This window comes from Lissotriton vulgaris, chromosome 5 (assembly GCF_964263255.1).
Source record: "Lissotriton vulgaris chromosome 5, aLisVul1.2, whole genome shotgun sequence".
Classification (NCBI taxonomy): Eukaryota; Metazoa; Chordata; class Amphibia; order Caudata; family Salamandridae; genus Lissotriton; species Lissotriton vulgaris.
The window spans coordinates 126,962,493-126,986,676 of record NC_141693.1 but is presented as its reverse complement, the minus strand read 5'-3'; the positions used below and the strand labels follow the sequence as shown (position 1 = coordinate 126,986,676).

Genomic DNA, 24,184 nt, shown 5'->3' with positions numbered 1-24,184 from the left:
GCCCTGAGGTGCAGAGGGAGGTTGTTCCATGCCTTGGCAGCCAGGTGCAAGAATGAGCATCCTGCACTGTTGGCTCGGTGGATCCGAGGGGTGTTGTGAGGGAGAGGGAGGTGGATCAGAGGTGTCTTGTCGGTTGCTGGAAAGTCATGCATTTGTTGCTGTATGCCGGACTTTTGCTGTGCAGGACCTTGTGGGTGTGGGTCAGCATCTTAAACTGGCGTCTCTTTTGAATTGGGAGCCAGTGTAGTTTCTTGAGCTGGGGTGTGATGTGAGTACATCTGGGGATGTCTTGGATGAGTCTTGCTGCTGAGGTTTGGATTCTCTGAAGTTTCATCTTGAGGTGTGCCATGATTCCTACAATGAGTGTATTTCCATAGTCCAGTCTGCTTGTGATGAGGGCCTGCATGGTGCTTCTAGGATATAACATTTTTGTATTTTTTGTGTGTAGTGTATTGCTTTGTGCAATGCATACTTTAAAATAAGTCACATCCAGGTGTTTATAATGGCCACGATTGAGTTGTGTTTGAAGGCAGTGCGATTGTATACAAATGTGCGGGTTGCGGGGCACTCTATGGGGGATTTTAGTTTATATGTTTTAGCCACACCCTTAATTATATAGGCCACATCACTTTTACAAACCTCCCTACGTTTTCACCCCATTTAATGCCCTGCCAATAGGTATTGCATAGGCGAAACCTATTGGTTTTGCCAATGCTTTTTATTTCGATACAATGAATACCATGACTCGAGGTCCAGATCACATACATTGCAACTGCTGGTTCTCTTTTGCATCAACATGTTCTGACTATTCAGACTACACTGGGACCAGTGAAATGTGTATTGAGATTTGCTGTGGCAGCTGAGCTGACCGACCAGTCCGAAACGCATTGCAGAAGGACTGCAAAACTAGCACAGAAACGAGTTATTATCAGTTCTTCATTTGGACCGGTACTGGGTATAGAGTACCAGCACTTTTTTTATTTTGAAAGGGAGGGTACCGGCACTTCTCAAGAGAAAAGCTATACTTTTAATTGGAGATTGCCGGAACGTCTCAGAAACAAGCAGGTGCTCTGGTACAGAGTACCTGCACTTCAATTTTTCCATTTCAAGCACTGGTTATTATACATACTTTTCAAGAAAAATGCAGGCACTTCAATGTAAAGATTTGACAACTAAGACTTTGACAATCGAAATTGTATATTTTATGCAGTTGGGATGTTCCCACGAGAGCCATCCACCTCATAAGGCATGACATAACCAAACATGTGTATCTCTCTAGCAGAAAGAACCATGAATGAACGAACGCATCAGTTTCGTTTGTAGGCATAACATATTCCTAACACGTTTGAAGGAAATGGCAGCACTACCAGCTTTTTCCACTGGATGGCGCCAGAAGATAACAATTACATAGTCACTCATTTCAGGCTGCAGAGGAATTGCATAACACCCAGCGGACATGCCAACCATTGTCCTGAAATTTTAATTTAACAAAGACAGTCGGAGTGCTCTCGAAACTGGACGCATTTTTTTAAAGCATTCGCTTCTCGTGCTGAATCTCGGCTACAGAGTTGTAATCCTGCACACACATTTACACTTCACAGCAAAGGGTGCATTTTTCACAGCAAATAATTACAAGACGTTTTACAAAGAGGGGTGTTAAGGGGGGGAGGAGGGGGGGGGAGTTAAGAGATTGTCTTCTCACCGTGGCTGCTGCGAGATAAGAGGGTGCTGATCTTGAAGTCCCAGAGCGGGGAGGGGCGTTTTCCATTCCCCACTTGAGCTCGCCTCAAAGCAGAAAGAAGGCGCTTTCCTTGGCAGGCAGCACCGCCGGCGAGGATTAATGTATCACTGACATTAAGCGGAGACATTTAAACCCTATCCCGGATTAGGAAACGCAAGATGCAGGGATTTCGGACACAGATGCTTCCATTAAGCGCCCCGCAGGATGCCGCCTCTGTGCGCTGTCTGTCGCGTGGCTGCTGCGGACAAGCACATGCTGGGCGTCTTAGATGAAAGTGTTAGCTAACCTAGAAAGCGCGTAATCTCAAAATGCCGATTGGCTTATTTACAAACCCCGTGCGCCACCCGTACGTCACTTTTCCCCCATGTTAAAAATGACGCAAAAGTGGCGCAAGGGGCTTTACATAAGCCCCGAGTGTGCAAGCGTCCTGGCCGTGCTCTGTGTGCGTTTCACTCCTATAACGATGGCTGAGCGGTGACACCGATCGTTTTCTTTAGTTGAATTAATAGCATGTTTTTTGGAACCTTTGACTAGTCAGGCCGGGTCAGAAGGGGGTGAGTCTCTGTGCGCACTGCGCAGAAGAAGCTGTCCGTGGCTGGCCTGTGAAAGTTCAGGGGGAGCTTTCAGTTTGGCGTGCGTTACAAGGTTCGCGGCGCAGGGTACAGTCAGCTGGTGATGTATTTGGCATGGGAGAAGATGGATACTGGGCACAGTTAACCTCGGACCTCTCAATGTAGGTTTCAGGAGGGGTCCACCACTTGCCCCCGGTCGGTTCCTATCTGTTCTCAGGGTGTCTCGTCTCCCATCCCCTGCTCCAGCGTTCTACCTCCCAGTACCAAAGCACTGGAGGGGGCGGTCCCTCTCTGCAAAGCATCCTGACATCAGATTGCGTTTCCTTGGCCGGCTCCTGTCAGCCCCACCCCCTCCCTCCCTTCTCTCTACCTTCTGCCTTCAGAGAAGAGCTTTACTCGCATCTCTGCCTCCCAGTTCTGTGGTGTTGACCCGAGGACTGGCGTTGTCAGCAGGGCGCCGCGCCACGCCACGCCAGCCGGTCGGTTTAGTGTGTGGGGTTGCAAAGGTGTAAGGTGCCCCGCCGCATGCACACACGCACCCCTCTTGCCAAGCACCCGGGGGCGTGCCCTGCTTCCCCTGCACCTCGCCTCTGCAGTGACTGCTGCCCGGTGGAGACGTCCCGGCATTAGATCTGCTCACCTGGGCCACAGCCAGCCGGCGCCCTCCGCTCCAGCAGGTCTACCGGAGGCTCAGGATGTCCAAGAAGCGGCCGGGGTCCGAGGGGGGCTGGAGAGCGACACGGGGAGCCGCGAGCGCCATGGGGCCCTGGGTCTGCTCAGAATGAAGCCCGTCCGGCGCAGGGGTCGGAGGAGGAGCTCCCAGGCGAGATGTCGGTGCCCTTACTAAAGATTGGGGTCGTCCTGAGCACCATGGCCATGATTACCAACTGGATGTCGCAGACTCTGCCCTCCCTGGTGGGACTCAACACCACCAAGCTGACTGCAGCCAACGCCGGGAACCTGGACCGGAGCACGGGAGTAAGTGAGCCGTCCGGGTGGGGGCCGGCGCCGCGGCGTGCCAGGCGGCCACATGGTCCTCGGCGCACGCCTGCTCACGGTGCACGGGGCAGACCGCAGCGGTGCACTCGCCCCTGGACGTGCGCTTCAGCGGGATACCCGGTTATTCACAGTTCAGTCAAAGCAGAGTGAGGGGGTCCTGGAGAAATCGGATTAACATCCAATGAAAGGCAGTCACAGGGTGTTCGGTGTACGCCTGCTGGCAGTGCATAGAGGCAGGCTTCTGAAGGCAGCCCCTGGCCATACAGCTGCCCTAGGTGTGTGCTTCACTGGGACACCCCTGTGATACTCCATTCAGACTAAGCACAGAGAGGGGTCGTGGATAATTCAGATTAGCCTCTAATGGAAGGCAGACACAGGGTGCTCGGTGCACGCCTGCTTGTAGTGCATAGAAGCAGGCTTCTGAAGGCAGTCTCTGCCTATTCACACGCCCTGGACGTGTACTTCTACGGGACGCCCTTGTTACCTACAGTTCAGGCTATGCACAGTGAGGGGGTGGTGGGGGGGGGGGGGGAATCTAAATGAATGTAGAATGAAACCCATGCATAGTGCGCGCGTGCACGCCTGCTTGCGGTGCCTAGGGGGCAGTCATCCTGTGGCAGAACGCAGCGCTACCCAAGCCTTGGACATGCCCTTCCGAGGGTTACAGCTGTTCTGCATCTTCCAGTCTAGGACCATCAAGTGGGCAGTGGATGGGTGGCGCTTGTTTCCGTTCCAAAGAAGGGAACTGTGTGTGCTGCGGGACCCAGCTGCACTTCGCAGCGCTTTGGATGCGCTCTCCGTTCAGGGAACATATTAGATGGTGGCGGTTAAATTAAACCGGGGTGTCCCCTCGCCCCAATGCTTTTTTTCAGTGGGCTCTACTTGGGCAGACCAGCGCCCCGGTTATTCGCGAAGGCGCTGCCATGGGATGTGAGATTACTATTTATAGCGCCTCTTTCTTAGGAGCAGAGCACTTGAACTAACGACTAGTGGCCTTTGCTACGGACACTGCGACTAGAAAGTCTTTGTAGCTTGTGACATGTACCCCCTCCTACCCTCAAGTTCCCTCGTGCCGCTATCCGCACACCCCTTTCTTTCACTGGGTGATGCTGTGTCAGTCCCGCCGTGCGCAGGTTGCAGGGCAGCCGGTGGTCTGCACTGCACACAAATCCTCCAGCAGAGCAATGCAGAGAGCGAGAGGCTATATTTAGGCATCCCGGAGCTTTGTTCTGCGGAAAGACAGCACACACACATTCCAGCAGCACTTTGCTTAATGTTTTGGGATGACAAATGTTGTCAGGCTACCTTTCCGAATGGACAAGTGGTGGGTCGGGGTGTTTGCGCGTGTGTTTAGGCGTGTGTTTGTGTGTGATATGTATGTGTGTATATGTGTCACTGTCTGTGTCTTTACGCGTTTTATGCGTTTTAATCCTCGTGCGGCACTATCACGTACAGGTACAACCACGCACGCAAACAGGCAAATTATGTACCTGTTTGTATGCGTGGTTGTACCTGTGCGTGTTAGCGTGCCTGCGCCTGTCAGAGGGTTGTTGTGTGTGTTGTGTTCTTCCCTGTGTGTAAGAAGGAAGGAGGCTGCTGGAGTCCGATGGGATGAGCCAGTCCGAGGTATCTTGGCTTTGTTCACTTTGTAAACCCTTCAGGTGCCCCCGAGCACTTATCACCTCCCAGGTCCACGGAGCTCTGACAGAACTCGGACCCTCGAACCCCTCGGCACCTTACTCCCAGCTCATCTCTCTGAAAACCCTCTACGCCCCGCCCTCATCTCCCTGACCGTAAATTCAAATTCAAAATCCATGCCCGCCCTCACCTGCCCCCTCTCACTGTACACACCTATGCCCCGCTCCCAGGTTTGCCTGACTGTACACATCTATGCCCCGCCTCCGGATCTACGTGAAGCCACACACCTACGCCTCGCCCCCAGATTCCCTTAACTATTCCCACCTATGCCCTGCCCCACATCTCCCTGAGATTACACATCTATGCGCCTCCCAGATCTCCCTGGCTGTTCACACGTATGCCCCGCCCCAGAGCTCACTGACCACACCTTTGCCTCGCCCCCCAAGCCCCCTCTGACTTTACACACCTATACCCTGCTCCTAGATTTCCAGGGCTGTATACATATATGCCCCACCCTCTCCAGCACTCTGTGGCAGTGCATACCTATTTATCTCCCTGAAACGGCACACCTATTCAGATCTCTCTGACTGGTCACATGCATGCCTTTCCCTGTCTGGACCCCTCTACACTTATGCCCCACCGCCCGGATCTCTTTTATGGTTCACACGTATGCCCCGCCCCCTAGATCTCCCTAACAGTTCACACGTATGCCCCGCCCCAGTTCTCTCTTTTCAGTGCACACCTCTATCTCGCATTCATCGGGTCCATCTGACTGTTCAAGTTCCGCCTGACTGTCCTCCTATGCCCCGCCCCCTTGTCCCTCTAGTTCTCCTCCCCTATTCCCCACTCCCCAGGCCTATCCCATGCCTCACCCCATGTCTCTCTGACTGCACTCCACTCTGCTCCGCCCCAGGTACCTCTGACGGCACCCCTGTGCCGCACTCCTCTGGTCCATGTGACTGTACAAATCTGAGCCCCACTCAAGACCTGTATGACTGCCCCCCCCAAACACCCCCATGACGCCCCCCCAATGTCCCTCTGACTGCATTCCCCCTTAACCAGCCCTCTCCACATCTCTGTGACCTACACACGTCTCACCCCTTCCTGCCGTTGGCCTGGATGCTCATTCACTGCACAGTCATTGCCTCAGTCGGGTTCAATTGTAGCGCGAAGGTAGGGGTCAAAGGCAACTCGCTGACCTCTGAACTCGAGTTCAAGGTCACGTGCGTCCCCCAGGACATTCTCCTGGCTGCATCAAGGCTAATGCTCCCATCTCTGCTACATAAACCTTTGAAGCATAGTAATTGGGCGACTGGATAGATTGTTTAGCCGAGTTCTGCAGATGGACTTGCCTCAAGGTGCTCTTTAGCCTTTAACCTATGCAGGGAGCATAGAAAACAAGCAACTGGTCACTAGCGAAGCCAAGCAAACGGCTAATACATTAACATATTTCCCCCTTCTCATTATTAGAAAAACAAAAATGGCTTGGACTAATGACTTTGCTTGGGATATGCATTTGGAATGTTGTAACGAATCAATGGAAACTTACAGTTTGCAATTTATAAAACAAATGTAAATGCTATATTTTATTTGTGATTTAACAGTAACTGTATTTAGCTCACTTTCCTGCCTTCCCATTGGCAAGAGATAAGAAAAACTAAGACCAAATAGGGTAATTGGCGAAGATCACACAATGACCCAGATTGTGTAACACTGAAGCAGCGCTGATCCGGCATAATCTGCGCTTTGTGACCGGAATAATACTTGGGCAGCACCACATTCGGAATGAGTAGCACGCCGATGACGTCACTGGCTACACTCCTGCCTCAAATGCTGTCTTAGAACGACGCTAAGCATTGTGCTACGGTGAACAGGCGACCCGGTTTTGTCTTGTGTGAGATTTAGGCTAGATGTTAGCTCTCCACAGCAACAACTCATAAGGAAAAGGACACGTTTTACGCGTAGGATTATCACGAGACTTGTTTGCACCTGGTTTTATTTACTGCGAGGATTCCACGTTTTTTAGCAGACCTGGCTTTGCGTGGAATGCTAGGGTGCTTGGGGGCGGGGCGATGTTGGTACTGCACTCGTGACTATTCCCCTTACAAAGTATTACATCCAGGCACAATTTGATTAGCGCCGCCATTTGCACAGCTTTGCGCTGCGAAGCGCCACTGTGCGTCGCATGTGCACCGACAATTCCTATAGTACGTTTGGGTCTATGATCCAAGCGGGAAGGCCTGTTCTGCACCTCAGGTCTGCAGATGTCGCAGGTGTTGTTCACCAGCGGAAGGGGCCGAGCTGTGGGTGGCTTGAGGTGGTCTGTAACAGCACGCAGAGGACCTTAGCCTATATCCTGCCTGCAGGCTGTGAAGACCGCACCGACAGCAAGCAGCCCCGTGCAGCTGGCGCAGGGGCCAAATCAGGCTTTCATCGTTACAATTGGTCGATAAAAGGAGTACCAATTATTTGGATAATGCTAATTACCACCGTTCATTGAGCTGCCTACCAGCTACCCAGCAGAAATACCGCTGGCAGCATTGCTACACACAATCATCGTTTTTTCTTCTTCAATATCGTTCCTTCTTCCGTACGCTCCAATAAACTTGCAGTAATATATTGCATTTTGTTTGGTGAAAAATGTGATTGGATTTGGCTCTCAGTACCCTGTTGCAAGGGGTGCGTGGGAGTGGAGGGGGCAACGCTGTGGAGAACTTTGTGTAAGGGAGACAGAGGCGTAGATGAATGCCGTTACCAACTGTAGGGGGGGGGGGGGGGTATGGGAAGTGGGTCGCAAAATAAAGCAGCGCGATCACTCAGAGACTGTCTGCTCCTCCCCGGCCAGGATCCCCACTATCCTTTTCAGGGATAGCCCAGCAGGTCCTCCTCCAACCGGGCTCCTTCAATGAGAAATGTGGGCAGCCCCGCCCTACCCTCTTCCAAGGCACCCTAATATCAGAATAATTGCAGCCCGCACCCCTTCCCTCAATAACCTTATATGGTATCTGGACCCCGACGTCCCCCCTGTCTGCGCTATATCCGGACCATTGACGACCCTGACCTTCTCCATCCATGCTCCAATGGGTGGCCTGCATCCTCTACCCCCAGCTAGGCTTCCTTTTATTCGGGACTTAGGTGATCCAAGACCCCCCAGCTTCAACTCTGTCTCCTGTGCAACAGGACCATCCCCCCTGGGGCCTTTGGTGGTCGCACACCCCCAGCTTTCATTCTGTCTCCTTTATATCCGGACCACGGATGGCTCTTCACTTTCCCTTCCTGGCTCAATTGGGAAGATCGGCATCTCCACCCCTCTGATCTTTTATCCGGATCTTAGGTGGTCCCAGACCCCCAACTTTCACACTTTTCTCCAGGAACCAAAAGCAGCCCCACAACTTCTCATCTCTCATTTAGGAAGTTCTCCACTCGCCAACTTTCACGCACGGGAACCCTCATATGATACCCCTGTGGCTCCATACTGGTTCTACAGACAATCCAGCCCCTCCCCCACAGACACCGCTTATCCCTAGCCCCCTGTTTCGGGACCATGGACCCTGCTCCTCCGTGGCCCTCTGTTTCAAGACTTGGGACATTGCTTCTCCCTGGCCCCCAGTTTCGGTACCAGGGGCACCACTGTTTGAGGGCCAGGTGCACCCCTCCTCCTTGGATCCAGCGGCTCTGGTTCCTGGCCCTCTGTTTCTGGACCAGGGCCACCACTCATCCCAAGCCCCCTATTTCAGGAATAGGGACACAGCTCCTGCCCTGTTTCAGGATGGCGAATAGCCTTCCATTCCTGATTCGAGGTCAGGGAATCGCTTCACCCGGGTTCATCATTCTAGCACCATGGACAGCGCTTCTCTCTGATCATCTGATTCAGGACCACGGACAGCTCTTCATCCTGGTTGCTTATTATGGGACCACTGGCAGCGCTAAGCCTGGGCCTCTATTTCAGGACTTTGGACAGAGCTCATCCCCTGCTCTCTCTTTCAGGACCGTGGACAGCTCTTCATCCTGGTTGCTTATTATGGGACCACTGGCAGCGCTAAGCCTGGGCCTCTATTTCAGGACCTTGGACAGAGCTCACCCCCTGCTCTCTCTTTCAGGACCGTGGACAGCGCTCACCCTGGTTGCTTATTATCGGACCATGGACAGCGCTCAGGCCTGGGCCTCTATTTCAGGACCTCGGACAGCGCTCCTCCCCTGCTCGTTCTCTCAGGACCGTGGACAGCGCTCATCCCCTGCTCTCTCTTTCAGGACCACGGACAGCGCTCATCCCCTGCTCGCTCTCTCAGGACCATGGAAAGCGCTCAGCCCTTGGCCTCTTTTTCAGGACCACGGACAGCGCTCATCCCCTGCTCGCTCTCTCAGGGCCGTGGACAGCGCTCATCCCATGGTGTCTATTTCAGGACCACGGACCGCGCTGAGGCCCGGCTCATTATTTCAGGACCACGGTCAGCGCTGCTCCCGGCTCCCTTGTTTTATTTTACGGCCTTGGCAGCGCTTCGCCATGCATCGATCTCCTCGCTGGTGATTGAAGGCAGGGCTCGGTATCCTCTTACTTCTTTAAACGCTCCTTTCTGAAGATATGTCAAAGGGAAATTGAGTGCACTTTAATAATAGCCTCGAATCAGGTTTCCGTTCTGTCTGTGATCTGGAAAAACGCATCCTGCCATTAGCGCCTAATGAAGAACAGTGACGACTGGCAGGCACGACAGACGGCTCAATTAATGTGTTTGGGCTACTTCTGAGCTCCTTCCTACTGAGATAACACACCCATATGGTCTCGAGAAACAAAGGGGTGGGTCTCTCATAAGTACATGAAAATACGGTAAACAGTGCGTAAACAGGGAAACGAGGCACAGGCAGGTAACGCTCCTACAGGATAATGAGGTAAAGGGGCAATCAATCCTAGAGGCACATGAGAATGTGGGCATTCACACTCCTATAGGGAAATTCGACCCATGGTTGTAGCACTCCACAGGGTAACAAGACAAAATAAACAACAACACAGGCAGTGGTGGGAAACAATTATAGCCGCACTTACTCGTCTATCATTTAATGTAAACTGGTTAAATAGTATAGCTTGTGCCCTCCTTTGTAGGTCCACTGACCTAAGACCTAAATTAAACTATACTCTGTAAACGCTCAACGAGGCACAAAGTCAATAACATACAATATGGACACTGATCACATAGATTGAAAGAGAGACTTGTCTTCTTGAAAAATTCTTCTTTTATTCATGGTCATCACAGCCAACGCGTTTCTCCCAAAAGGGCTTCATCAGGGCTGACGTAGAAGCCTTTATTCTACGTGCCATGCAAGGCGATGTATAATCCACCAGAACACAATTGAGGCGCAGATACCTTGTCACATTAGATGTTACTGCACAGAATGGGCAATCAAAATTCTTGCTTCATAGTTGGCCGATTTAGGCTCCAGACAGGTCTTGTCACTGTCTCCTCAGTACGTTTCTAACTTTTAATGTTCCCCTCGCGTACAGCGGTCCCAGAGGTGATGTGATAATCCACTCGGCTTGAATAACACGAACGTGAAGATACAACGGAGGACAGTAACTCTATGAACTGAGATGCCGATGTGTAGGAATCCGTAGGGAGATGAGATACAAGGGTGTGTAGGAATCCGTAGGAAGGTAAGATACAGGGATGGGGCTCTTCCATAGGGAATGAGATTCAGGTTCAACTAGAAGCAATGTGTTAGGGCTCCAATAGGGACATTAGACACATGAAGCCTGTAGTATACAGGGAAATGAGGTACAGCAGGTTCATACTCACACAGGACTGTGAGACACAGACAGTATCACTCCATTGAAAAACAAGGGGTGTTAGCATACCTATAGAGAGACGAGATACAGGGGGTTTTACTTCCAGGGATTGGATCAAGGGAATTAAGGAAGCAAGAATGCAGGACTGGCAATAGTCCTTAAATAAAAGACTGGGAAGGGTAATGATATGCAAGGAAGCAGGAGCCAAAAAAAGAAAATGAAATTCAAAGAGTTTATAGTCCAACAGATAAATGAGATGCAGGGAGACATCACTCCCACGGGGAACTGAGCAAGGAAGGTAGAACACCAATAGGAGAATGTAAACTGAGACCCAGAGAAGGAGCACATTCACAGGGAAGTGAGATACAGGACAACGAAATACAAGGAGGAAGCACTTTCTTAGGGCATGAGAAACAGGGAAGTACCGTTCTCATAAGGAAAATAAATATAGAGTCGAAGCCTCATGAATCTATAAGATCAGGGAGGTAGCGCTCCCACATGAAAAAGCGATATTGGGGTTGCACTCCCAAAGGAAAATGAGGACACGGGTATCACTCCTATAGCGAATGACATACAGGGTTGGCACTCTAATAGGGAAATGCAATACAAGAGTAACACTACCAGAGAGAATGCCATACAGGGGTGGCACTTCCATAGGGGAGTGTGTACATGGGTAGCACACTCCCATAGGACCTGCAAAATAGAAAAACTGCTTCTTAAGTAAGTCTAGGTGGTGAACACTGCTCCGCTCATGGAGTTTGCAGAGTTTTCCACACTCCACGTTACGCGGAGCTTGAGAAGTTCCGAAAAACTCCGCTCCGCATAGCGAAGCAGAGTTGTTTTCCCTCGCTAGCATTCATCAATGTCAAGTTGATGAGCGTGAGCGAGGAAAATCCACCTCCCAGCGAGATTTTTCACTCTTCACGATTGTCAACATCAAGTTGGCGAGCGCAAGTGTGGAAAAACAACCACCCAGCGAGATTTCTCAAAGTGGGTGGTCAGATTTCTCATTGCAAGTAGTCACGTATGCTAGCAACTGCTCGCTTTGAGAAACCATCCATTCACGTTGAGAAAGCTGCAGCTTGAGTAAAAATCTACATGAGCAGCAGAAAGGACGCAGTGCCCGCTAGCGCTGTGCATGGTGCCGTTCGCGATGAATGCACAGTGCGGACAAGCATCTGGCAGTGAAAATCAGCACAATCGGCAATTATCTAACACTATCCACTGCTTGTGGAGCTCGGCTTAATGTGGCAGAGTTTTCTTTGCACTTCGCTGAGTTTAGGGAAACTCTGCAAACTCCACCCAGGCTTACTCTTAAGTCCCCCTCATTCCTTGCTTCTCATAAAGTATTATAACAGGATATGCCGACATAATTGTTGGGAAATCTGAAGTTTACACCTCCCCTTTCTAACTGACCATGCTACCCCCTGTACGCATTAGCACTCCCATAGGGACTGAGGTACATGGGTGGGACGTCAATAGGGAAATGTGAAGCACGGTAGCACTCCCATTGGGAATGAGATACAGGGGTGGCACTCCAGTAGAGAAATGTGATATGGGCAGCACTCCCATGGGGAAAATATACAGTGGCTTTCACTCCCATGGACTAATGAGATATAGGGAGACAACACTTCCTTAGGGTCTTAAGATACAGGGAGCTTGCACTCCTATATGGAAAAGAGATATTGCATTGCACTTCCATAGGGAAATGAGCCCACGGGAAGCACTCCGATAGGGAATGAGATTCAGGGATGGCACTCCAATAGAGAAATGCGATACACGGATAGTTTTCCGATAAGGAATGAGATACATGGGTGTAACTCCAAAAGAAAAATGTACCACAAAGGTAGCACTCCCACAGCAACTGAGATACACGTGTGGCACTCCAATAGAGAAATGTAATACAAGGCAGTACTCCCATGATGGAAGGATACAGTGACTTCCATAGGATAATGAGACATATGGAGACAGCCTTTCTTTGGGCTTCTAAGATACATATAATGATATGGAGGGGCTGAAATGCATTGGTGAAGCACTGCTGCAATGTATATAAGACATATGGTAGTAGCAATCAAATCAGCAAACGAGATACATGGAGCTATCACCTTAAATCGGAAATGAGGCATGTAAAGGAGGTATTCTCTCAGGTGATTAGATACAAGGGTATAACACTCCCACTGGCCAATGAGGCTCTTGACGGTAGTGCCGTTATCAATCGAAATGAGGCTCAGGAAATTCATAATTAGCCTCAGATGGCACACTTTGAGCTTCTGAGGAAGCAGTGATTCAAACTCTGGTTTCCCAGTTCCACAGAAGACCATTTGGCCACATGTATTTCCTTGTTTACGAGTGTTCCTGTAGTGAGCATGTGTCAAGCCCAAACCTACCCTGATGTCAAGGATATAACACTACTTGCATCTATAACTATATCTGTCATGTTTTTAATTATTTTGCATTTTAAGCACGATTCGAAACTTATCCACATGTGTCTGAAAGCACTAATTTGTTATTTTCAAATGCATTGGGTTAATTATAAACCTCTACGAGTTGCTTTACATCACCACAATGCCTATATCATCAGGACCAGGTCACGCACCATCAGCCAACTTTTCATTATCAATACATCCTCATTTCTGCAATAACTGCTCCCCACCTTTGTTTCAGATGTAGATGAAAAATATGTTTAATAACAATTTCAACCATCTCTTCGTACATGCCACGCACAATTTTGTTTCTACTCTTTTATGTAATGGATGTTGTTTTCACCCAACTTTTAAACACAAATTTGATCAACATTGGCAGCTAAAAGGCGGAAGGTGGCCCTCGAATCGCACATATTTCTTCTTCTTCTTCTTCTTCTTCTTCTTCTTTTCTCCCTTCTTTACCCTACTTCCCCCCATTCTCATTTTTTTTCTCAATTCATTTTTCTGGTCCCTAATAATGTTTTCCTACTTTGCCTCCATCCTTTACCCTTTTTGCATTTCTTTCTTCTCGATCTAGCTCCTCTATTTTATTGCATTTTTCTTGTATTCTATCACCTGATAATCCTTTTTCTTCGTCACTTTCTTTATCATCATTTTCTTGTCCATCATCTCCTCCTTAATTTCTATAGACCGACTCAATCCAGTCCTTGCCTCTCGTCTCCTTGTTTGGATTTCCCACCACTTCCATTATCATCTTATCTATCTTCATTTTCTCTTTTTTCTTCTCTTTGAGTTTGTAGCCTTTTATTTCGTTTTCTCCCTTCCTTTCTGGTTAACTCCTCTTCCTGCTCTTGCCTCTTTCTTCTTTTTGTCCTTCTTCTCTCTTTACCTCCTTCATCATACCTTCAAATTCTCTAGCCTCTTTTATTTCTTCTTGGTATCAACAAGTAGATGCTATTGCCAAGACTCCTTTGGGTAATCAAGCAATCTATAATAATATATCAATATTGTAAAAGAAGTTTGTCGCCTGTGCTGCATTCTCCCACCCTTTTGATATGCCCAAACTGGCAAACAATCCCACCATTGCCAATTCTCTCATAACACAAAGGGAATACTCCCAAATGGACGAGACAGGCATGTATATGAGGTGAGGAGTACCAGATCCCTTTGAACATGAAGGAATGTATAGACTGCCATAGGAGATACTTATAAGTGTTGAAGCATGGGGAAGGTAGGAGACAGCTCATGAAGCTGGACACTGGTCAGACTGCCTGCCCCCAGTGCCCTCCCTGTCTTGCTTTCTTTATGTTTGCTCCAATTTTAATGACACCTCTCTCTATCCACCCCCTGTTCCCTTTGCCCCCAGGTGTTGCCAGCTAATCCAGAGGAAAGCTGGCAGGTGTACAGCTCTGCTCAAGACAGCGAGGGGCGATGTATATGCACAGTGGTGGCACCACAGCAGACTATGTGCTCACGAGATGCCAGGACAAAGCAGCTGAGACAGCTACTAGAAAAGGTAAGCCATGCCAGTGTGTGTATATATATGCCAGAGTGGGGGTGAGGCACCCGTGGACACATGTCAGCTTTAAATTAATTTGATTTTGATACTGTGTTATAAGACTTGTGCAGTTGACTGTCCCAGGCCACTTCCAAAGAACATATTTAGATTTACAACATGTGAAACTCTTTAATATTTTTTGTATTAAATATATTATTTTGTTATTTTCACATTTTACAATAAAGAGTGTGTGCGATTATGTGGAAAGTGGAAATTGGTGAATCTGTGCCTTTTCATTTGAATTTAAAAAACGTGCATATTTATTCTCTAGCCTTGATGTATATGCTCATTAAGAGGTACACACAGTGCTTTTAATATTTTGTAAATATCGACGTGTAAAACATTTGGAAATGCTTTCAATATTATCAGATTGGGTAATTGACCTACAATTCAAAATGGAGGTCAGGTCAAGATCACAGCATGTTGTCAGATGTCAAATTTGTAGATTCACACCCTAATCTCCTCTTTCCACTCAAATGGAATGGCCATGACCACATTGAATTTCTCACTCTTTACCATAAACTGGAATGTAATACACTTACTTCAGTATCCCCACACATGGGGTGCAGCTGCCGTCAAAGATAACTGAATATGGTTTCTTTCAATAACTTTGAAATGCACCTGGAAATGCCCCAAAAGATTAAGATATGAGGCAGTTGACAATTCAATAGGAGTTAATAGGGTTTTATTATCCACTTATTTCTGAGCAATGTGTGTCTGAGTTGCTCCTGCAGCAGGAAAGGCTGATAGCCATCAAGCCAGTCACAATGAATAAAATAAATAGTGGTAAAACTCGAGGATATTCGTGTGATAACTCTGGCAGCGGCTGTTATTCGGCTCTCTCCGGCCACAGCGACTGTACAGGCAAAAGCCACAACCAGTCACCGAATAAACAACCTGCCACATTAATGTGTTGATCTTGTCACACTGATGCTTCACTCATCATTTCAGAGCGAAGCCTCCTGAGCATTCTAAATTGCAGAGGACTGTGGGTAACTCCAAGACAGTACATGCACCAGCCCCAGGAGACCGCCCTCTAACGAGAGAGGCTCGAAGCTAATGACCAGGCACAAACTGTCTGAGGTCATGGAAAATGATGGGGAGAGAATCAGCATAACACACTGGACTGCAAAACAACCCTGGCCAGGAGAGGAACTATCTGCCTCCCAGCTTCATATTTTTATTATCCACAAACCTGGCATTTGGTTACCTAAATTGTACAGATAGTGGCTGTTTCTCTGAAAGCAGATCTCTATATTTCCTTGTATGTAGCACACACTTCATTTTCTATTGGGCGTGAAATAATGAGTGTTATTATTTTTTATGTGGGAGGTGAAGCGCTGCATTTTTTTTGCACCTGTACAAGGTTGTCTGGACAGCTTTGCAGTTTCGCACAGCTTCATGCTTTGCCGTGTTTACTCGAAAACAGAATTTTTGGTGCATTTTGTGTTGCCAAAAGTAAGATTGAAGAGAACAACCCTGCCTTCATTTTCCACCTTGACTGGGTTCAATTAGAGTGAAAATGTTCTTGTAATTCGGAAAAAACGAATCTTCCAACGCACAGAAAATCTTTGCACCGGTGAAGGCGAAGTTAAACCGGGAAACTGTGGAAACTTAACGAAGTGTAAAAACATATGGAAGTTCATTGGTGGAAAACAAAACCCTGTACACAATCTAAATTATTTCCCAACTAAGTGGCACAATGTTTGAGTCAATAAGAGATTTGGACTGTCAGGTAACATGTACGTCTCCGCAGCTAGGGGTCAACCTCAAGGAACTATTTTGGCAGCTTCATCATTTGAGTGATGGATTTCAGGATTTCTCTTTATTAACAGCTGGGTCACATCTCTGGTATTCCTGGTGATGAGGAGGGAGACCAGTCCACCTAGCACATACTTTATTAAAACAAATGTAAGTAATTTGGCTTGTAGTCAGGGCTGGACTGGCTACCAGGCGTTTTGGTGTGCTGCCGAGCTGGGGGCTCACTATTTTCAAAGTCATAATCCTACTGCAGGGCAAAAGAGGACACTGTCGCTGGGCAGTGCACCACAAGGCCAGACACTGTCACCATAATGTCCATCTGGACCTGTTTGCAAACCTCAGCACTTTGTTCTGGTCTTCCAAGTATGGAAAACATGAGTAAGGCCCACTTTTTCCAGCTGCTGGAAAATTTCCAGCTAGTCTGTCCTGCAGGTTCAAGCTTCTCAGGGTTGGCTGTTAGGCACCGATTCTCTTTCCAGCAAGGTCTCCTGCAAGGTCCAGTCCTTTGAGGCCAGCTGTGCCCTTTTCAAGTCTGGAGTCCTTCTGTTTTTGTGTTCCTGAAAGAATCAACTAGAAAGCCAACCACGTGGCCCTTGAAAAGCAGTTCCAGTCCATGCGTTTAGCAGAATTCGGTAGTTCTAGAGTGAATCATCTTCTACTAGCAGGAGTCATGAGTTAGGAGTCTTCTTCAAGCATGGCTTCTTCCTCAGGCGGAGTTTTCCTAGGTCCTGGAATATCTGAGGGGTCGAAGTGCATATTTGTTCTGTGCACTAGCCAATGATTGGAGACATTCCCCTGCTTAATGCTAACTAATTTCTCACAGTATTTGCACATCCGTTTACTGCATTTCTTCTTTGTCTTACTGTAAAATTACCCAGGTCTGTAAAATACAAGGTAGCAAAACCCAGCTGCCAGCAGTCAGTCCCATCTTCAGCTCCTTAATACCCCCCCACCCCCCTATTAAGATAAACTCTTCCAACACAGAGGTAGCACACAACTGATCCTTTTCCTAGTACGACCAGAGCCTAGCTACCAGGCAGGGATGTGGGAATGAATAGTAAAAGCCCTTCCTGGCATCTCCAAATTCAAAGAGGTAGAGATAAAGCTGCCCTTTGTTCTGTCAACTATTCCTGTCTACTCTCAGAAAGCTATTCCCTGTTAAGTAGTTAACATTCGACATCTCTTCCTAGATTCAGAGAGAGGTTACTGTCCTCTCAGACAGATCTGTTAACTCTCCCAGTCCTGGATGTGTATTACAGCCCTTGATAGTCTGCATGGCAAAATTAGCGTCAGGTAGGGATGTGCGAAATTTGTTTTGGTGTAATTTGGCACAATTACACATAATTATGTGAAATTCACACCTGACATTACATTTTATATTTTTGCCCAAAATGGGTTCTCATGTCAATTTTTGGTGCAAGAACACATTTAAAGAAAAGACCCATGAACAACAGTCGCTCGCATTCTACTGTTCCAGTGCATTTTTGGTAATTTCTTGCTACAGACTGCACTATTCATTGTAAACTTTTACAGTGAATGGTGTGCAATTATGCATTGTGGTGTAATGGCATAAATTATGGAATTTCACATAACAAACGTTATTTGAAGTTCCCAAAATGTAAACTTTACCTTGGTCTAGTTTCAGGCCAGTCTTATTAGCCCAGGCAGCACAAAGTACATTTTTACACAGACACCTTTTCAGTTAAGTTATCAAAAATCCGATTAACCATTCAACAAGATTTAGAAAATTATGAATGAAATAACTTTGAATAATATATCTAGCATTTTCGCAGGTGGAGATAAGAAACAAAGATTTAATCCCATTCAGTCCTGGTCAAGGAACAATTAGGCAGAGTTAACAAAGTAAAATCGATTTTGGGTTTTATATCACTACTAGCAGCCCGCCCCAGCGTTGCCTGTGGTAGAAGGGGGCTGGGGGCTGCATTTCAGGTTTGCGTGCTCTCCAGCCCAGGCCCCTGCCCACCACGACATTGTCTGTGTCCCGGACAATGTTGTGGTGGGCGGGGGCCGGGGCGGGAGAGCACGCAAACCTGAAATGCTGGCTTCCCCTACCCCCGCCTGCCCTGACATTCCCCAGCAGCCCGTGCCCCGCCCGCCCGCCCCGACCCTGGCTGCCCCGGATTCTTACCTTGCCTCTGCTGCTCACACCACCGGTCCATATTTCTCCGCTCTGCCACTCACCACCTGTCCGCCGTCGCTCCTCCCCACGCCATATCCGCCTCTCCGCTCCGCCGCTGGCCTCACTTCACCGCTCCTCCCCTGCGCGCCATGTCCGCCACTTCTGGGACGCTGTTCCTCCCCTGCTCCTGACGTGACGACGCACAGTCGCGGCCGGCGCTACTTTGGGGGAACTACTTTTTTAAAAAATGTAGCTTTTTATATAATGTTTATTTTTAATTTTTTTAAAGCCTATGACCATCTACACACCCTGCCAATTTCAACGGTGTATCGGGTGTGTAGATTGGCGCTGTGGTTCCCGAGTTTACCTTGCCTAAAGGTGCAAGTTCTCTCTTTATAATAGTAGTATGGATTAAAGCACACTAACCCTGTTAGACACATCAGCCTGAGGTGGTCTTCCTCCAAACATTTTGCTTTACTCCTTCATTTTATGCAGATCTTGCTTTTTGTTGACCTTATAACGGTGCACTGTTAATCAGTGCTAAAGCATGTGTGCTCAAAAAAATCTTCTGCCAGACATAAACCTTCCTTTTTAAATATATAAGTCACCCGTAGGGTAGACCTGAACAGTCCATTTGGCAGAGTGTAGTGTATTTGAAATGTTGGATATGCGCATAGGTTACCTTTTTACATTTAATACGTGATAACTTTGAATTGGTAGCAGATGGGAAAGTAGAGCTTGGTCCTAAAGATTTGTAATTTAAACCCTGTTTAATGATAAAGTTGGATTTCAAATCCTGGAAAAGCTACTTTTCAAAAGTTGCAATTTTCCTCTTCCAACTATGTGGTGCTTGCAATCTCTGTACTGGGTCGAATGACTAGATGTAGCTGGCAGTTGGTCTTTGTTTATTTCCCCCAGGCAGTGAGACAAAGAGGGGATAGGTGTTGGCAGGATGAGCCATCTCTGACTTGATGCACGGACAAAGCTGTCACCTACCACATTAGCACATCACAAAGGCTTTGCCTCAGCATGCTCACAAAGGGTTTCACACCAGCCTATTTTGCCACCAGACAAGCTGGGGCCAGGTCAGGGAGGCAGAACATTCAAAACACCTCTGAGGGGTGGAAACCTCCAGAACATCTGCTACTTCAAAGCTGGCACCAAGTATAAATATTGGGCCCTTAGACACAGTTTTTCAGTGCACCTCTGTGCCCATGGGAGACTGAGGAGGACAGCTGCACTGCTCTGCTACAAGAAGCACTGAGTGAAAAGGTCCCAAACCTTCATCTTGAACCTAGAACCTGGAGTGACTTCAAGGGCTATTTGGATGGCATCCTGATCAGAGTATCAGGGACAGAAAAGGCTCCAACCACATTGATCCCAGTACAAGTATCATCATTACATACATGGACTCCGTCTGCAGTGAGTTTTGTCCATAAGTGGAAGTGGGCCTCACGATGCTCTGCCAGACCAGCTGTAGTCTCTTGGGCAGAACCGACACATCACAATGCATCTCTTTACAGTTACCCATCAGAACCACAGCTGTTTGATGTATCTCTTGATGCAGGACCTCTCATTGCAGCCCACACCCTTTTCAGACCATCGCTGTGAGACGAATCCTCAACGCCGAATCTCGAAAAGCTACGATTTAAGGTACTTTGATCGGCAGGCTTCACTTTATTGCGGTCGGCGTGCGCTTGTGACTTTGTTCTAGTCCAGTGTGATCAAATAACGACAGTAGGTGCTTTATGCGTCTAAGCACTGTTTTTCACTGACTTCTTTAAAATGGTGTATCTCTGGTTCTTCTTATTGGATGTTTGTTGCTTTGGCCTCATATAATTTAATATGATTTGCTCAATTTCTTTTAAATTGGTAGGGGATTTTTCTTGTATTGTGTTTTCACCTTAGTACTGTTTGAAGTGCTGCATAAACATTTTAGACATTGCCTCTAAGTTAAGTCTGTGGGTTTGCTTGTGTTTCACCCTGACAAGAATTGTGGTTTCTGCTTGAGTGTGGTTTCCTCCCCCTGAACCAGTAAATGAATTTCCTACAAACCCAATATTTAGTGTCCCCTAATTTATATATATTAGCACCCTGCCCTATGGGCCTAAAGGGTACAGTCTAGGGTTTACCTAGGTATATATATATAAAAACAGGCTTTTTCTACATGGCAAAGACATTTCCCATCACCATGTGTTACTACAGAAAATTTCTTTTGCAGCCCAGTTAGACCATAGTGGCGATCCTGGTAGACATATATTGTTGTCCTATTATCTCATTGGTAGTGTAAATACACAGTTGAGCCCACATATAAGCATAGGTGTGTTTTAAAACTTTTAGGCACAATTTATAATGGAAGTTAAAGTAGGACAAATTGAGAGTTCCAAAGTATAGCACTTGTTTCAAGGGGAAGTACAGACGCATTATTACTGTTTAGCAGTGGTAAGGCACATAGAGGCATAAAGCAAGCAAAATGCGATTGGCCAAAACTGGGGATGATGACAAAAATAGGAGCATTTCACACAATGACATTTCCAAGTGAATAATTGTGAAAACAATGCATTACATTAAAAAAATCTCTGGTCTTCAAGGGGAAACTATGGGGCTGTCAAATGAACAACCTTAAGGAGCATTTCACTACAAACATCCCTCCTCATATACCATAGGAAGGTGAATTCCTGGATGCCATCACAGTTATAGTCAGAAAATCCTTGACAGAAACGTCATATGACATAAACATTGTGTCCTATTGGGTGTGGATTTTCTACTTTTAATTCTAGTGGATATATATATATATATAAAAGTGACGCATAACACCAGCAGTGTAATAAAATGTGCCTCGTTGCACTATATTTAAAAAGTGACGCATCTAGATAGATGCGTCACTTTTTAAATATTGCATAACAATGCGCATTTTTTTACACCGCTGGTGCGTCACAAAAATTGACGCACAGGAGGCGCAAAACTAACAGCGCAATGCCTTCATAAATATGGTCCTGGATTTTCCCCGTGCTTCGCCGGTGCGCGTACCATGCGCTTCCCCCGCGCAAAACGAAAAATTTTTTTTAATGCCCTGCAGGACCCTATTTTAGTCCCTACATCAAACCTAGGGGGTCAGAGGGGGTCTACTCTTCCCCCTTATGGTCATTTGCCCCTTTTTTTTTCAAACCCCTTGTGTCTCGATTTTACCGAGACACAAGATGGCGGCCGCTCCAGACTGTTTAGAATGTTTACAGACACCCAAGAGCCAATCAGCTTTCTGCGCGCAAGTCGCGTGTCGCGCCTGGAGCGCACTCCGGTGCGCACACCGGAGAGCGCCTATAGATATATATATTTTTTTGAACCTAAATTACTCAAAATCCACTGCAGCACATATCTTGAGACATAGCAAAGGCACATCGGGCTACAAGTCCCTACAATTTTGCCAAGTTTGGTGTAAATCCATTCAGCCGTTCAAGCTAAAAGTGAAATTGACCGCCCTATGGAAATTAACATGGGGAAAATGCGTTTTGGGACCCCCCTTTTATCTCGGCCCCCGCTTGACGTATCCCCCCCAAACTTTCAGGGAAGGACCGGAGCTCGACGAGGCCATTTTCAGGAAATATTCAGGCAGATTCGTCAACCGGTGCCAAAGTTATTCCAAATAGAATTCTGAGATTTAACATTGAAAAAAATCCTAACTATAACTACCTACTGGCGACCGCCAGTAGGTAATATATACATATATATATACATATATATATATACAGACATTGAGGGAATTTGCACAACGGAAAAAGGAAAAATGTAATACCCACTGGAGGGTTTTCCAAAAAACATAAAAAACTTGAACAATCGTTTGAAAACCACAGGTTCCATCAGGCAATTCAAAAAGGAAGTGATTTCCATAATTGGGGCGGAACCTTCGGAAGGAGGCAACCACAAAACATTATAAACTCACCTGTGAAATGCGAACGACTGAACTTTAAGCAGGCACACCCGAGAAGAAGTTTCTAGCCGAAACGAAACATGTTGGTTAAAATGCCGTGCTCCGTTGTGAATTAAAAGCTTCCAAGGCAAGTTCGTGTGCGTCTCATCTCTCTCCTTGGAGATTGTTGTGGCAGTAAATATCGGTTTGGTTCAGCCGAGGAGACGCACAGCCAGACAAAGAAGCGCCAGGCAGCCCCGCGATGGACCATGCTGTGTGGACCGTGGTAGCGGATTACAGGGGTCTGCGGTGCTCCCGGGGACTGGACTCCGGTATCCTGGCCCTCAGTCAGTCCCAAAAGTTGGCAGACATTGAGGGAATTTGCACAACGGAAAAATGTAATACCCACTGGAGGGTTTTCCAAAAAACATAAAAAACTTGAACAATCGTTTGAAAACCACAGGTTCCATCAGGCAATTCAAAAAGGAAGTGATTTCCATAATTGGGGCGGAACCTTCGGAAGGAGGCAACCACAAAACATTGTAAACTCACCTGTGAAATGCGAACGACTGAACTTTAAGCAGGCACACCCGAGAAGAAGTTTCTAGCCGAAACGAAACATGTTGGTTAAAATGCCGTGCTCCGTTGTGAATTAAAAGCTTCCAAGGCAAGTTCGTGTGCGTCTCATCTCTCTCCTTGGAGATTGTTGTGGCAATATATATATATATATTTTTTTTTAAAGATGTTTACAATGCAATATTTTTGTCGCCCAATATTTCGCCAGGGACATTTTGGAAACATTCTGTACACACTATGACCCTAAACTATTTCCACCAACCTCAATGACATGTATCTAAAATATTTAGTTTTTTTCTCAGCTGAGTACTTCAAATAGGTATAAGATTTAAATTACTGATTGGCTGCATTGAGATCTCACCCATTATCTTATTCTCCTGCTGAATGTATGAAATCCCACCTGATTTGGCAAGCAACATGCCCAGTCTGATGCTAATATGTTATCTGAATTGTATAAAGCTTCTACTGCAAATCTGGGTACACCCTTCTAGAGGGCTGGGTTTCAATTCATGGCGTGCCATCTCTGCTTTTTGTCCATCAAACGTTAAAACAAATTATGCCACAGAGTTGTGCGATAGCAGCAACGTTTGTTCACTAGTGTTACAAATCCTCAAGACTGCAGCAACGTCTATGTAAATTGTCATCATCACCCTTAACCCCTCCGCTGCGCCGAACGTTCGGCGCTGGTGCGGAACGTTCTATTGCGTGGGCGGAGCCGGAACGTTCCGCGGACGTGCTCAGCACTACAGAGGTAGTGCACGTGACGTCCGCTGAACGTGCGCCACACTGAAGGGGTTCAAAACGTACTCCTAATCTCTGTCTGTAGCAGCCTCATGGTCAGAAAAACAGGCACATTTAGAACAGTACAATCAAGTTTCAAGATTCACCGCAGGATCTACCTTATCAATTAAAAGTTCAACAATGGGTGTTATCAAGCTTTTTGCTCTTAATTCAAAATTAAGGCCTTAGTCCGAGATTACCGGAAGACGTACTCCATCATAACATATATATATATCCCATCTGTTGTATTACAAGTGCTATAGGCTATAATGCAATTGCTATATGGCAGATGCGATATCCAGCACATTTG

General features: G+C 47.2%; 1 protein-coding gene across 2 annotated transcripts in view; it reads left to right on the top strand.

The window, feature by feature from the left end:
- OLFM1 (olfactomedin 1) overlaps positions 1-24,184 on the top strand; it is a 213,290-nt gene that overhangs the window by 64,445 nt on the left and 124,661 nt on the right. The window contains exons 1-2 of one of the 2 annotated variants that reach the window (XM_086921050.1): positions 2,949-3,291; positions 14,519-14,668. In XM_086921050.1, coding sequence (XP_086777176.1) covers positions 3,142-3,291; positions 14,519-14,668 — 300 coding nt within the window. In that variant the 5' untranslated portion in view covers positions 2,949-3,141. Of the gene's footprint in view, positions 1-2,948; positions 3,292-14,518; positions 14,669-24,184 lie in introns of those variants that run through there. The other variant, XM_086921049.1, reaches the window with a different exon arrangement.